This window comes from Diprion similis, chromosome 6, assembly GCF_021155765.1.
Source record: "Diprion similis isolate iyDipSimi1 chromosome 6, iyDipSimi1.1, whole genome shotgun sequence".
Classification (NCBI taxonomy): Eukaryota; Metazoa; Arthropoda; class Insecta; order Hymenoptera; family Diprionidae; genus Diprion; species Diprion similis.
In genome coordinates this window covers 14,854,821-14,871,904 of record NC_060110.1, presented here as the reverse complement: position 1 = coordinate 14,871,904, position 17,084 = coordinate 14,854,821, and the positions used below count along the sequence as shown (strand labels likewise).

General features: G+C 43.2%; 1 protein-coding gene across 1 annotated transcript in view; it reads right to left on the bottom strand.

Moving 5' to 3' along the window:
* Positions 1–984: 984 nt before the first annotated feature.
* LOC124407001 (ras-related and estrogen-regulated growth inhibitor-like) overlaps positions 985–17,084 on the bottom strand; it is a 39,114-nt gene continuing 23,014 nt past the window's right edge. The window contains exons 4-5 of the mRNA XM_046882765.1: positions 5,573–5,754; positions 985–1,383 (exon numbers count right to left, since the gene is read on the bottom strand). Of these exons, the coding sequence (XP_046738721.1) occupies positions 1,125–1,383; positions 5,573–5,754 (441 nt within the window). The 3' untranslated portion in view covers positions 985–1,124. The remainder of the gene's footprint in view (positions 1,384–5,572; positions 5,755–17,084) is intronic.

Below are 17,084 nucleotides of genomic sequence, written 5' to 3'. Positions count from 1 at the left end.
TAAAACAGATGGATATTGAGTATCGAAAGAATAAGAAGCTGATTACTCAAAATACAGCCTTGAAGAGATCCGTGTATAGCCTATAAAATATAAATTGAACTCATTGTATCCCTCAGGGTGAATTAACGAAGACGATAATTCGATTGCACCAACCCCACGATGCTTGGCACGCGTTCACATTATATGCGTAGATTTATAAATCTAGGGTAAAGTATAATATCTTCCAACATATTTTGCCTAACGTAATACTAATACAGCTACTTATATTTATGCATTTTTCTCTTATCAATATTATATTTTACATATAAAGTAACGGTAATTATTACTATGTATATCAACCTCTGGGTATGAATTTGCCGCACTTTTTCAGCCTCATGCCCAGTTTCGAAGTGTGGAATGTCCAAGCTGAAAAAATTAACTTCTAACACTGCATACACTGCAAACATCTCTTCCAATTCCCAGCACATGTTTCATACCGGTTATAGGCACTTAGAAGTATAGATTATTCGCGTATTATTTCTCACGTATATTAGAGCGCGGCCAATAACGCTATATTTCCGTTCCAATATACGCTTATAAGTTGCTGTTCGCGATCCAACACTTTTTGTTCAAAAAGAACTTCCGGTACGTCTGGGTGGTTTTCAGTTTTCGAATTTCGACTCTATTATTCGAATGATAAGAAAAAGAACTGGGTTAGAGAGTGAAAATCTATTTGGAAAGACAATTGTACATCTATTCCAATATTCGGTTCAGATGAATATTCCAAATACCAAATTTAGATAAAAATGAATCAAACCATTTCAAAGCAACTGCACTTCTATCAAACCGTAGGTTTCTGCACGTATCAAATGTTCGAATTACGGTGCAAATAAAATGGTACGTTTCTTTGAGAGGATTAAAAAATTCTTCCAATCGCGCAAGCGTGCAGTAACATCATTTATCACGCCATAAAAACCACCGCATCGCGTACCCGTAATAAATAAAAATAATATAACCGAGTGAAATTACATCCATGAATTAATCACACGCCGCTAGTTTCCGTGCACGCTGCTGCTCAGCACGATCACATCCGTCCCATTCCTGGGATCGTCACTTCCACCGAGGAGAAGCGCGCACAGGAGACGTCATATACTCAGAGATGGCCTTTTCTTCCGGTCTTTGGTGGTATTCTTCCCAAATATCGTGCCGAGCACCCTCGACACCGAGTGAACGCCGAGTTTCCGGCGTATCGGAAGAGCGCGGAGCAGCTGGACCGAGCGGGCTTCCCGGAGGAGAGCCTGGAAGGCGAGGGCCGCTCCTGCAGGACTTTCCGCAGCGCTTACCTCGTAGAATTGGCACCCATGAGCCAGCGACAACTGCTGACCCTCGTCTACGCACACCTCTCTGAAACACGAAACAAACGGATTACGACACTTGTCACCCTATAGTCACCCATGCAGTGCGGCGTCATTCGTGCCTCTGGCAACCTTCCGTTTCCTCTGATTGCATGCTTGTTGCAACGTGACCGGTGTTCATTTTTACGCATTTCCGAATGCTCCTGAAGGTCGAGTCAGCAGCTAATGTCAGTTGTTTGAAAGCCTCGTTTGTATCATCTACGTTTAACCGCTTTGTTTTTACTAAATTTTGGTCAATATAAGCAGGTACTGGACCAACTCGGATCTGTTTCAGACACAGGACCAAATTCAATGCGAGTAATGAATTTTAGACAAAACGAAACAAAGTCAAAAATGCATGCAATAGCAGTGCCTTCGTATTGCACACGCAAGCATCGGACGTTAGCCATTCGTACGTATATACATTATACATACTCGACTTTCGGTCATTCGTTGAGTGCAACGGTGTTTGATTTCCTCGATGCAGTTTTAGAACGAAAATTTTGGTTCTGAGACAGAAGTGGGCACGCTCTGAATAAGAGAGGAAACACTGCAGCACAAGCACAGCTTGCAATGCGAGAAGCCGGAGGAGGTTGTATCCACCCACCAACCACTTCAAATTTGTAATATCATTACGAGCTTTTATTAGATTGTCCTCCGAGCTGCACCGAGTGCTCTAGCCGATGTTCTCTACCACCGGTGATCGATGATAGAACTGCAATTTAATTGCTATTATTTTTTTATCGTTCTAACGATCGCAGACTCAGTTCTGAAAGTACAGTGTACAGTTCTGAAAGTTTTGGCCTGACGTTGCTGTTCCAGTAACCTTGTCGTAACTGGATTATTTCAGCTTGAATAATTCAAATACTATTAATTCGATCAGAATTATCTACGGTTTCGTCGAGCTTTCGCCATTCCCCAGGCACGTGTACGGAAATACTATAATACACGTAATACATCAGCCCAAATCGATATCGTGTAATGGCTAAAGTTTAACTGACTAGGTGCTTGACCTGAGCTCGGGTAGTCAAAAATAGATTTGTCCCTGCAACATCGATTGCCACATCATATTGAGAGGTGCTAAATAATCCGAGACCATTAATCAGACGACCAGTCAAGTCAACACATGTGATCCAATACTGAGAATAATACTAGCATAGTAGGAAATCGTTTATCGGTAAAATATCGCTACCTTTTTCCCCGCGTGAGGACTATTGCCACGTGACGTTAATCGGATCAGATGAAACGTGCACGGAGCGAGCTCGAAGTTTATATGACGTTAGGAATAAAGGCGAGTCGAGATTGAACCTGGGCAGTCGTGAGATGGCTTCAATGTAAGGTTATGGGTATAATAGTGGAAGTGAAATGGCTCTTGGGTGCTGCACCGCACCGTGCGGGATGGATCTGGCGAAGCCTGGAGTCGGGATCGTACGGAGTGGCCGATTGCCTCCTCTATAAAATAGTAAAACAAGAAAAGAGAGAAGGCTGAACACCGCATCGAGCGATGTAGTGTGACGTAGGGCAACGTGCCGGGCAGTGGAACCACCCACCCACGCGATAGCTCAACACTCCGGACATCACGTGTACCGCAAATTTAATTGCGTTCATAAATATTGCTCGATAGTCATTCGAGCGTTCGCATAAAATACGCAAGCTCGAATGCCACGATCCGGTTTGACCTTTTTTTTCTTTCTTTTCCTCCGTTTTTTTTTTTTTTTTTTTTTCTATCTTTTTTCAGAATGAGAGAGGAACGACGAAGCGAGACTTGAATGAAGTGATGCTTCCCCGCGTTATACGTATCCCGCAGGCACTACATCATATGCCAAAAATATACGTATATATTATATATATATATACATATATATTGTGTATGTATGTAGTGTTTACCCGGTTGAATATTGATTGTTAATGCCGAAGGAGAGAGAATATGGCGTACAGAAAATACATCTTAAAAGGATTTCTCCTTTCCATTCCGGGTGGGTAAAAAGAACGGCGAAAATCAGGTGCTCCGTTATAACCGGCGTACGTAATGTATATATACGTGTATATTATAACACTTTGCGCTCCGCCTCATGTACGATCGTACTCACGAACGGAAGCTTAATTGGATAATCAATTATTAATGCAATTATGTTTCAATATATACTGACGTAGTTATAACGACGTTTCAAGAAAAAATACGCTGAAATCAATTCGCTGTCTGCTCCAGTTCACTCGACACATTGTTCCTTATACGTATGAATGTATGTATACAATATAATATGTATACACATATATGCGTATGCGGTGGGCAGAGGGAGAAAAAGGAAAAAGAAAATAAAAAATGACGCGTATGAGAAAAACAGAGTCCCGTAATTATACATTATCTGTTACTTGCACTACAAGTTCTTGTGCGCCAGTGGAGAAAGCTTGGACCTTGACTTCACAACGTCAGTTCAATAAGACTGTACAAGTAATACGCTGTCAGCTGACATCGACGTCACCCGACGCACTTACAGCTGTTTCATTGCCCTTTTGCATACCTCGATTACTCCGCACTGCGTTTGTTTCGTATTATTTTGGTGAATTGAACCGTACGGTTTAGGGGTAGCAATTTATCAGATTGAACAAAATTATTAGGATCCCAATTTCCCTGTCACGTGACAACGGTTGTTACTGCGACGTAGTTAAAACAGCGCCGTTCGATCGAATGTTCTATTTTTGGCAAAACGTTAGACTCGCATCTGGAATATGCGAATCACGGCCAGAAAAAAAAAATAAACAAATATACGTTCAGTGGTTAATGGGATCGATCAGCCAGACTTGCAACGCAGACAACATTCTCTGATATGTTGTACCAGGGCGTCTACTTTCTCAGCTTGAAGGAATATAGGTATCAATTTATATCTCCTCCTACTTTACAGTATTCTCATGATAGGATTAGCAAAAATCAAACAGCACAGATTACACCGCACGCCCTCTTTAGTCAAAGGAATCAAACATCGTGCTACATTTCTGGCGATCAGACTTGTCATTATCAAATCACGATTTCTTGCTTAAGCGTGACTTACACAACGCGTATTGACGATTCAGCTCGTATATTTTTTTTCACTGATGTACCAAATTTTTTCGTATTCCCAAATGTACATAATTTCAATCAATCCTCCGTAAAGTCTAATGCAATGTATTTCCAAAAAAATATACCGAAACTGGAAAGTGACTTAGAGGGGATAAAAAACGACAAAGGTTGACACTGACATGGTAATATGTAAACAAAATTGGTCAGCATTAGAGTTGAAAAAATCAACTATCAATACCATCACGAACTGATTTCGTATTTAGGAAACAAACGTCACTCTTCATGACACAAAAATTCGATTCAATTTAATGATTGTTCTTTGAATTCAAATATAAATTAATTTCCGTCAACTGCACTGATGAAAAACTGGCTTAAACTCGAATTAATTCAATTATTACAGCGTTCGAGAGTTTTATTTGATCAATTTCCATTTGATCCAAACGAAGCAGAAAGAGGGTGCGTGTACGGAGATCGCGTGAATGGTTTCTAGGTGACCAGAATCGAATACCAACCACTACCGGGTATCTTGTGCGGTGTTCTGCGGTGCGGCAGAGTGGACCATGAGCTCTGGACTGGCGCCGCGCCGCTTTTACTCGGATTTCAAATGTGGACACCGGCCAACACACGTGCAAATTGCAAATTTCAATTTGCAATTCCCGTTTTGCATTCCAATGGAGATAACAAAAAATTACAATGGTGCACAGAGATTCGGCTGCGTTACTTCCTTAGTCGTTATCAGATTTCTCATAGCTCAACCGTTTAATTTCCAATTTCTGGGTTGTGAATTTTTAATATTGATCATTTCAATTCAAAGAGCTAATTATCGGGTGAATATTATATGTACTCGTGAGAATAATTATCCGATGTTTCGTAACCGATGATTAAAAATGATTTGGAACGAGCCAACAGTTTGTGAAAAGAAGACGTCCACTTAAACAGATATTGAGTTCTGGTAAAAACTGGTCTCGGTTTAAGCCCGCGGTAAGTCTGAATAGAGTGTTGAGTTAGGGATCGGCTGAAAAAGCTAGACCAGTTTTTGTCCTAACCGCAGATACGATGTAGTGAGAAATAGCGTCGAGACTGCGTTAAAGACGTAAAGAAAATGATAGAAAATTATGAGAAAAATTGAAGTGTGAATTACCTCGCATGATCCAGGTCGCGCTTGTTGCCAAGTAGGAGGGCTGTGAAGTAGGAAGGTAAGCGGAGGTCCGCGAGCTGCTTGAGGAGGCCCCTCGCCTCCTGAAAGCTGCGCTTGCAGGTCACGCTGTAAACCACGACGAAGGCCTCGCCCCATCTTATGTGCGAGTAGAGGCAGCCGCTTTCCTGAAAATATTCACATTCGACTTAAAGCTCGTCGCTGCAGCGTTCTTGCGTACCAGCCTGCGCCTCAAGTGCGTCGGTGCAGCAGTTCTTTTGCATTTTTTACACCGTCTGACGGACAGGCAGGTAGGCAGGCAAAGAGACAGGTAGACAGCTTCGCCATTTCAATTCAACCCGTGGTTCAAAACTTTTGAATTATATTCGCATCGCAGAGGGAAAGGCGCTTAAATACATATACCATATATTTTATAAAAAGAGAGTGCTATTTTTATGCATGAAATCGAGCTTTCAATCCATCTACCGATAATTCAATTAACTGCCTTGTAACTTGTAACACCAAAGTAAAATGCTACGCCGCACTCCAATTCGAGCCCACTTCATTGGAAACCAGTTGGTTGCATGCTGCCAATTTTTCCTGCCCGCTCATTATCCGATCAAAGATATGAGATAAGAAAAAAATTACATACAATGACGATAAGTGATGCCTGTCGGTAAAGAAATTTTTTCCAAAAGAAATTTATTGACTAGCCAGCAGAAACATTGTAGGATTAAAACCTGCATTGCTCATCCGACAGACGGTTCTCTTTCTACTAGACAATCGACGACCAAAAGGTCCAAAACACAAGGAGCAATTGATCTTATTCCTAACGGCACTATAACTTTCACTTGGACTCATTGCACTACACGATTCTGTAGTCACCTGCTGCGATAAGACTTGGACGTTATCAAAAATGCACCTCAGGTATTTGAGGACATTCTCCATCAGAAGGATAAGTTATAATTAATTCCGTAATTCACTGTCATCCTCCTTGCGGGCGATTAGGTAGCAACTTTCAACAATTACTCAAACACTTCTGTCGATAAAATGACCGAGTTGCATTCATTCTTTATCCGTGTATAATTAAATCGACTGCTCCGCAACGCCTCGAAGACGTGTTTCGTCGCGTGATTTTGATTTAAGAAATTGAGCAGTGTCACGCAGTCGGTGACTTCGATGTTCGGTCAGTCACGGTCCAATTAAACCGAGAAGAACTTTTGAAATAGAAAAAGGGCTACGTCTGCATGTAATTAGCTGCTGTATGATCTAGCTTTGGAATAAATAATATTTCTACCCTAGCGAAGATGCAGACTGATTACTAAGACTTTGTTTCAGTGCTACGGGCACATAGCGATCCTAGGTATACTTTTAAAAATAGGTCTTTAAAATTTGAAAGAACTCTAATTTGAAATATTTGTAAGGTACACCTGTTTTTACTACTATGTACGACTGAAGATACTGATAAAAATCCGCTTCATCGTTCCTGAGCATTGAAAAGAAAGTCGAACATGTTTTAATAGCGATCCGATCGTGAACCTGTAATTGTTATTCTACTGATTCTAGGCTGCGTAGTGTAAGTGTAGAGGCAGGATTGAATCGGATTTCGAACGGAAACCGAACGCCGTAGTCTCGTGTGAATACGAGTCGAAGCCTTTGAGCGAAACTCCGGTTAGAATAGCTGCTGGAATCGTAATAGCATTCATCTTCGTGCATTGAAGAGGTGATTTGAGTCTGGAGGAGGAAGCTGGTAATACCGGGAACAAGCAGCGAAAGAACACGAGAGTAACATCTGCTTGCGAGGTTCGAGCGTCGAATACCAAGCCGATACGTTTGAACGTAGGTAAAACGACCGATGTGGTAACGCTGTTTAATAGCTCATAAATATTTATTGATCGATTGTATCAAGACAATTGGATGAGATACCGGTGTGTTTGGTAGTTAGATGTACACAGAAGGAACTTGCGATGTTATGACGAGTAGGAGCTTGAGCAATCCAACGGGCACACGTACGCGTTAGTTTAATGGGATAAAGTGGGCAGATATATGCCCATATCGCATCTACCTATGCACACAGACACAATTTTTCCTCCTACAGACTCTACGTACGCGTACTTATAGATAAATACCCGCGAGTACATGTATTTACGTATGTTTGCCTCCCCCCTCGAGGCGGCCTGAAAATTTCATAACGATGAAACAGGCAGCCTGCAGTACAAAACCCCGATTCCGGTACATCCATAGACACATCGTTTGGTACAAGGTACCAACCTGTATACCGTTGTTTCAATATTTAGCTTTACATAACACGATGCCCGAGAACTGGCAGACATCATTAGGCAATTACCAAAGCGATTGTAAATGATACCAGGTTTCGACTAGATGCCTCTACATCGTACCCGAGGCTCCTGAGGTCGAAGGGTCAGATGCTGCCAGGATCAAATTAACCATAGATCGAAATCTTACGCGTCACGTCCGCGGCTGCCGAATATATCAGGGTTAGTGATTTGAAAAGGAAAGAAGAACCACGTCTCGTAATTACGTGTCAGTGAATTTTCAAAAGTTACGTATTAACGTTACGAAAAGGACTGGTCTTGGTATCAATGTGACGATAAACCAGAGAGGCACGGCCGCTTACATCGTCCGAGTATTTTCTCGGCGTTGTCGTCGCCTCGAGGAGCAAGGAATCAGAGTGAAGTTAGCGCTGATGGTAGATTGATAACGATTACGTAACAATCGCCCGGGTAGGTTGAGGGTATGAAGAAAAGAGGCATAGAGATGAGATAGCTCGAGGAAGGCTCTTGCATTCGTATTTCCTTTTTCTTCCACTCGGTACAGAGAGTATCATGCATGGCAGAGTACACGAAGCGAGAGATGTCAGTAATGCCCTAGGATATATTATTTCCTCTTGTTAATTGTTTTCACTGTCATGTCCGCACATAATACTACCGCCGTCAGACTAATGATCCGACGCTGTTATACCGAAGACTTGGGAAGGATACAGTTGCAGGTTCGAATATATGCGCGGCGTCTAAACGTGCACCGCAGCTTTCTTCTCATTCTTCTTTCCTCCGGACTTCTTCTTATTCTTTTTCTTCTTTCTCCTTTCCAGCAAAGTTGTTTTTTCAACGATATCTTTCATATTCTTACTGCGTTTGCGTCATCATCACGATGATCTCTGACCTCCTTTTCTCCCGCATGGAAAACGAGAAATATAAATATACCTTCAGAGAACGTCGAGGGAATCGCGCAAGAGACGAGAGGTTTGAAATGACGCTGTCAACGGAATCATTGCATCTGAAGGTAGAAACGCCAGGAAACCAACGAGGGGCTCCTATCGGGCATCGGGCGACGTTATACCGGCTGCCTTCCAACGTAACTTCTTTAAGCTTGTGTAACTCCGGTACCATGTGTGTTTTACCCACACAGTCAACGGTGCCAAAGGGCAACAGGCTTCTCTGCGTGCCACAGTCATCGCCACAGGGAGCTTGTACTCTCGTCATATCCTTTCTGTCAACGTTTCACCAAGCCTTGACCGGGGTAGCGAATAGTAGAACAAAAAAAAAAAAAAAAAAACAGAAACGCATACCGACACCACGCCCAAGGCTCTCTGCTGATAAGGACTATAAGGACTATCCAAGCTACTACGCAGTTCCATGCACATTTAGCTAGTTGTATTTGGAAGAAAGTTTTGGGTACCCTAGTTGACGAATGGGTAAACATTGCAACATATTGCATCCTCTTCAAAAGTACTTTTCGCGATTTGAACCCGTGATAATTAACTGTCTTAGCAGCCAACGACGCGGAGTTTAAATATTTGCACATCTCATGAAAGCAAAGTGTAAGCCGCGACGAGTATACATTCCTTAAGTTCGAATTCCTACGAGTGCAGGCTTGCTTGAATAGAGCAACAGCTTGGTGCCGTCTCGACATCCTGCTTGACTGTCCTGTCGCTACTATTTGCTCGGTCTCAGGTACTTCGCGAAGGTGTTCGCTGGCCCCTTGTTATTCCGACAGAGACGATGACGACTGTATCGTGCCGAGGTACTTCTGTGAGCATTATATAGGTACGGCAGAGGCGGACGTTAATATCAGGTATCCAAGGGCCGCGGTGCCTGTGGAGTTTTTTCTTGCAATTGCGGTATCCGCCTCATTTCCGTTTTCAAAAGTCCGTGAATAATAATTCGCAATTAACCGCTTTACTCGAGCGTTTTGCGTGGGTCCGTGATGCAGTTTGGTTCCGTTCGTACCATAGAGGGCAAGCATCGTAAATGACCGCGGTTGCAGTACGTGCATTACACAGACCGGTATATCCTTCTCCTTCCATGAAAAGTAAAGTAATAATTACACGGTGCAGTCTGTGGAGTATGTAGTTACAAGGGCAAGACCGCTATTAATCTTATCTCGCCAGCCTCCCGATGCGATTGAAACACGCGGAAGAACAATGAGAGAATTGGGGAAGTGTGTCACTACAATCGAGTTTGAACCGTGATTCGCGGTTGGTCCAAGATCAGAGTGTTGTTGCATCGTCACCGCCAGCCTTTCAACCGAGAGTCTCTGATCACTTGGCCTGGGCGCGAACTTGCAATATATAATACGTTGCAGTCACCGGACGCGTGTAGAGATTTACGTGACAAGACGATAAACGCACAATGCAAAGGACAACTTCGGGCGTGAATAATCATAAGCCCGGCTGTTCCGAGTTAATAGCATTTCTTTTTTTCATTCACATTCTTAAAACAGTTACGACCACCGCTCAGATTTACGACTTACAGCTCAACATTTTCGGCCGGCCCATCACCCGGTCGAATAGCGCAAATTACTTACGACTGCATTGAGATGGTGCGGCTAATTGAAGGGTAGTAAAGGTAGGACATTCGTCGAAGAAAAAATGTTTGAGAGAATATTACAATACTTGTGCTGTCTTGAGTCGCAATCGTTCGTAGGGTACAGGCTGATCATGAGAATATGATTCACTTTCTCAACATCGACGGCTGAACTACGTATGATTGATAGGAACATGACGTTTGCAATCGTATGATTCTCGTTCCGCAGTTTTCATAAAGCTTAGAATATTTACAATCGCGTTGTTATATACGATATTGTTATGGGAAAGTATGAGGAAGTGAGTTGACGCTCCGCCAATCAACATCCAGCATGTGGCAGTCCGCAAAGTGAAGACTCGACGGTGGGCAGAGCGAGTACCCGCAGCGATAATGGCAGTGGAGGCGGTGGTGGTGGTGGTGGTGACGGGGATTCGTAAATTTATCAGGTTTAATGTCTGCATGTACGGTTTATTAAGCAGACTTCATGCCAGGGCATCACGACGCCGTTACAAGTTACGGTGAGCGTAGGCAGGCAGTCGGGCAAGCATGAACCACTCATAGGTTGTCGACGTGTCGTCTTGTGAAATGGATCGATTAAAATACAATAGCGATCGGGCGCATCGCCCAGGGATTCTGCATCGCTTCCCATTCCCATATCCTATCCGCATGGCACACACGAATTAGCATCGACAAGAAAGCCACGGAGCCTTTGGGCCTTGTGCTGTTACATATTATCTGTTGATCGGAATCTCCGACCGATCAATTGACAAACGTACGTTAAAAACGCATGCTGACAATAAAATTTAACTGTAACCTTATTGGGTGCAGTTATAGTTGTAGTTGCCTCCATCGAATACCACGCTCCGACGGTCTATTCAAATCCACCTCGTACATCACATAAGTATAATTTTCATGCACCGAATACGATGTGTCAAGAAAATGAACTCGCCCCCCACTAATAGATACTAGCATTAGGTAACATATATCATAGCAGTCTTACCATCAGCTCCAGAGACAGTTTGTGATACAATTACTGAAGACTTCAACGCCATTTCGGCAACTATAAGCAAACTAACGGGTACCTTACTACTTTGAATGCATATAAAACTTAATTTTAAGTAGAGCGACTTGATTGATTTGAGATGATTTCACAAGTGATTATCCATCGATTGAAGAGAAAGATACAATGATTTTGCAATAGCATACCAAATGCCCGATGCACTTGTAAATTAAAAATTATACAATAGAAAAATTTAGTGGCCTCAGCACGAGGCCACACGAAGTAAATACTTGCGCAATATCTTGGCGCAACATAAATATGTTCTTCAATTTCTATTGTGTATTCTTGCCAAGGAATAACCGTTTATATTTCGCAATTGTCATCGCGGCGATTGGTAATGGAGGTTGTTGCCCATTTAAGGTTAAGAGAAATTTATTGGATCACTATTACATTTTATTGAGGCGACGGTGAATTTATGGTCTGGCTCAACGCAGCTGTTCACAGACGTGACGACCGACGACAGACGCGTGTCGCGTGTCCGAGTCGAGAGACGAAGGCACCCCGCTCAACGATGCGATGTGATGTGATGTCCGCTTCGCACCGTGATTGGCGTCGAGATACTCTCTCGTCACTCACGTCACTGATTCGAACCAATTACGGTTTTTAACCACTTAGCAATCTCCGCTTCGTATTTTCTATTTTATTCTCATTTTTTCTTCTTATTTTTTACCATGAATCACCAACTGAACTCGAATCAATCTTCTTCAGCTGATTACAAGAAATTAGAATTTTATGTCTCGATCCTACAAGCAATTCGTCTGCAAAATAAGCGAGTGATGAACAAGTAGTTCTTATATAAAATGACGTCTCACGAACAGTGATCGGCGATTCGACCGACTTAATTGAATTAGTCAATCAGCAACGTTAATGAGTACGATTTGTGTTCTAATATTCGGTCACGTTAAAGCTTATTGTTAGTGCCGTTGGTCGTCCTGACGTGTGTAGAATGTCCGACAAATCATTTTAGAGATGTGCTTTCCCCGTTAAAGTCGCGTCAGTTGAACAAACGCAAATGTCCGAAGAGAATATCAAACAAGGTGTCACGTTGGGAGTTGTAGCAACAAACCAACAATCTCGTGTTTACTCTCGTACAGCCCTAAGTCCCAGCAAACCAAAGTATAGGAACGGGTTCGAGGAAGCCTTTGCGCATTAGACGGAGGCGTTGGAGGAGAACACGCGACTCGATCGTACACGTATGTATATCGTTCGTACAGGCAATAAGGCATGAGTCACGAATTGTATTGCGTTAAAAGTCACACGTCCCATAACATTTGGAACGTATTTAACGCCTGACTAAACATTGCAAAGTGCTGCACTGCTATGCGCCAGCGTGATCACGCTGCGGATGAATTATCTCCTGTAATTAGATTTTCATAAATTTCCAAACCACGGCGCATGATGCAGTCGAGTCTAATTCAGTCCCTCCGCGAAGAGCAGCTTGAGAATGTAAACCTGCGAGTAAAATCCGCAAACAAATCCGACATACCGCGTTTTCATTCGACTTTGCAATAGTGGCCGTGGCCTTTCACGCAAGTATAGACGTATAACATAACTTCCGCTATAAATCATCATTTCCTAGGCATTCAAACGACTGAATGTAAATCTTGTTCTGCGGATTGTGCCTGGTTCAAATGTTTCTGGTCACATGCGAATGCGATCCTACGGGGTTATTTTTTGTTTCACTTTTCAAAATTCATTCTCTCGTTTTTCCAGGCTAATTTCGTCCGACGCACGTGTCTATAATTGCGTTCCCGCAATATTCCCGGTCCTTGTAATGACACCTCAATCTGCACAGTCCTGTATAGGTACTGGAATGAGAATTGCTGGAAATGAAATTGGTACAAGTCAATTTTTTTACCCTCAAAGACTACAATTCGCCCAATAACAGCGGCGAGGCGACGTTGCGTCAAATTACGCATTACTGGCTGCATGACCAAAATTGATCACTTACTGACTCATATCATTTTCATCCACACCAGCTCACGTACGTAACGTTCAGCCTGCAAAACGAGCGTGGCGAGTTGACGGGTCAGTCGGCCGTCTTCGACAAAACGGTATTCACTATTAGTGCGCGACGCGTTAAGGTGATGGAAGCTCGATCAGTGCCGTCGATTGCTGGCCTTGATCGTGACACGAATATTTCACTTCCTGTTTCGCGATAGTGTGTCGGGAAACAACGCTCACACTACGGTTACCCGCTTCCCTGCGGTTCGCGAATGATGGCTTTGCCATAGTTGCAGAAACACGAGAAAAAAATGAAAAAATAAAATGTCTTCTCTCCACGGAAACCTAATAACCACATGTCGTTCATCATGTGCGTCAGGAGTTGCACTATCAGACTTTCTCACGGTTGCGGAAATTTGTAACCCAGCTCAAGTGTGGTCGAGATTCTATAACCCTCACGTGTAAGACTATCAAGCTGAAGCTCCAATATGCTCTGAGGCGTTTTCTTGCTAATCCGTCAGAGTGCATAATTATCTCGGAACTAGTCAACACGCGACAAATGTGCATGCCAAAGATTATGCATGCTTTTTATCCTCAGCAGAAAAAATGGAAAGAAACCAGACCTCAAAGACCCCAGTTTTTCATCACCGATTCACCAGTGATCAATTTATCAGACGATTGCACTGGAAAACACTACAAAGTACTTCACGTTCTACGCGCTGGTTATCAGATGATCCAGTTCTGGACTAACCAGATTGACTGAGAGAGTGGAGCTACAAATCGATAAAATAAAACGCCGGAGATCAGTAGGTTGGAGAGAATACTTCCGTTTCATGAAAATTGATTACCGTATACACTTGCCTAATCCGACTTGATAATGGATCGTCCAGACGACATGAATAGGTCTAGATAGATAGCTCCACAGTGATTTACATACGAATGAAAATTCTTGGCTGCGCGGTAGGTTGCACTGCTGAGAACCTTCGGTCGGAAGGATAAAAATAATTATGAACATGAAGAGAAGAAGAAAAAAACGAAAAAAAAAAATGAAAACGTCAACTCGTAAAGTATCAAGATATACGGGGATCGAAATCGGAGCGGGATCTGAGAGATCTGTATCGATGTAGAACAGTGTGGCAGTGGTGCCGTGGCACATAACACACAATGACTACTCCTTTTCCTGGTTGCAGAGAACGTCGTTACCTGTACGGTTTATATCGACGACGTTCGTTCGGGGCGCACTGGATACAGGTAGAACCGTAAATCCAACTATATCTTCGGGTAATTGTATGTGCGAGTAGCATACTCACACTACGTTTCGGTATCATACACAGAGACATGCATAACACACATATACACGCGGAAAACGTTCAACTGGTACAAATTGCAAGAACAGCTCTCTGCTCCCTGTCGAGGTTATTTATTGAACTCATGGATCAACGGTACCTATTGTATCTTTATATTACTTGAAAACATCGGTGCTGCACGTATGCATCAGCTGTAGAACGGCGTTCGCTGGTCGACACAAACACACACATTCACACGTTATACCGCGCAATTGCGTTCAATATCGTTGCCAGGCATAATATTTGGCTCGAAATTCGAATCGCTTTGGCAAATCACAATTCAATATCCCAGCCTTAAGTTTCTCCTCCGCACTCCGCACCGCGAAGCCACGAATTACATTGCTTCTATATAGAGTATCGCGAATTTTGCCCTCGGGCTGAACGTATCATGTGCGATTCACAATCGGAGAACGATGGACTTGCAGATGAGTGTAAGACTAGTGTCATTTCCCTGCGTAAGTCTCCATTGGCTATAACCACCAATTTCTATTGCGAATCATAGGCATACTCAAAGTCTGCGAATGGATGCTGGCAACAAACCGACAATCAACGATCGTAACTGGTCAGTTCAGTAAACGTACTTCAGTATACAGCAAATACCAGTTTTTTTTTTTATTAATATTTTCACGGAGAGGTAACTTTCAATTCCGTCGCAGATTGCCGATCGTTTATTCCCGGTTAGTAAACAACACGATGAAATTACCTGCACGGTTGTGCGAAAACATCGAATACCGCGTGTGAGTAGTGCGTTATATGTATAAATGCGCCGGAAGATTTCTTTCGTCACTTTTTTTTTGTCCTCTTGTTGTATTGTGGTTTTTGTCCGACAGGTGCAAACTACTCTTTCTCTCTTCTCAAGTCCATGTTGGAGAAAAAAAAAATTGGTTGAACATTTTTTAAACAGACTCTAATTACAGGCCACGTGAAACCAGTTTGCTAAAAACAGCCTGCCCCACCTATCGCGGAGCAGAGTGTGCTACCGAATATATATGAAACGCGTCTCACGTAAGCCAGACACCAATCGCTTGGGCCTTGAAGCGTCACGAAACCTGCAGCCAAGGAAAAGAAAAGACCGATCGAAATAACTTGGAAATTGCTGAAGAGTTTGTACAGCAAACGTTGTACCGTAGGGATCGGTAAAAATAATGATCCTAGTAACGATCATCGACATGGATATTGTGTGAAACAAATTAATGACTCGTAAATGACAAGGCTGAACGTGAGAGGATCGGTTCTAACCTGCTCGGCGTGTGTAAGGGTTAATTCTTAAGCTCCAACCTGTCAACCTGAATCAGGAGATAATGTTTCGATACACCAAAGCCCAAAAACGATCCTCCTCAACAAAGGGCCCAGGGTATCTGTCACCCATCGTATATGACGAATGGGCCATGCCAGAGGCCCCAGATGTAAACATCTCCATTACGTTGCACCTCTTCGTCTCTTGGTCACGTTCACGCCCACGCGCATTCTCAACGCGTCCATATGGCCTCCTCGGATCGATTATACCTCTACACGAAATCCCTTTTCAACTGATAAATTCGAACCAACAACACAGCAAGACCCCACTAATCGTAAGTGTTGTTCACAATATTTTACGGAAATACACTGTTCCAACTTCAGCGGTCATCGTTATCAAAGGTCTAGTAGTCGTCAATCGTAACGGTTACTTGGAGCTTGTAGTTATGGTGACAAGAATCGTAGAAATCAACACGACGATCTGCTGCCAATAACCATCGAATTAACTTCTACTGATAGTTGGTTCCTGGTTTTCCATGGTAAATTCCTCGACAGTTGCCAACGAACGATCCATTCATTCGGTCTGCAAGCTCACGTTGAACCGTACGAGCTACAGATATTTTCTCCTTTTCTGAGACAATTATAGCCTCTATGAGAGGAGTTCAGTTTCCGGGAAAACCGGGGGTGTGAGTCTCCCGAAGTCTCCGAGAAACGGGCATCCGGTGCTCGTTTTCTTCCATTTCTCTTTGAGTCTGCAGTAGATCGTCCGTCGAGCGAAGCGGTGAAGCGCAGCGAAGACGGACTAGTTCCGTTGTCCAGATCTCTTGCGGGGGGAGTCGAAGCCCTGACGACGTAAGATGCTCGCAGCTTCGTTCTTGCTGGCCGTCGGCTCCGACGTGCCAAGGTCACTTGAGACGGCGGGCAGTTAGATGGACGGCCGGTATTCTTAGCTATGGGTTCGTTGATGGGTTCTCCGTTGACCCGTGGGCTACGCAGTCAATTATAATCAGGAATCGAGGCGATTAGTTTGGGGTTTATACATTTTTTACCCGCGGCTACACGATGGACAAAAACAAATTCTCGAAGAGCTGGTATCACAGCACCGC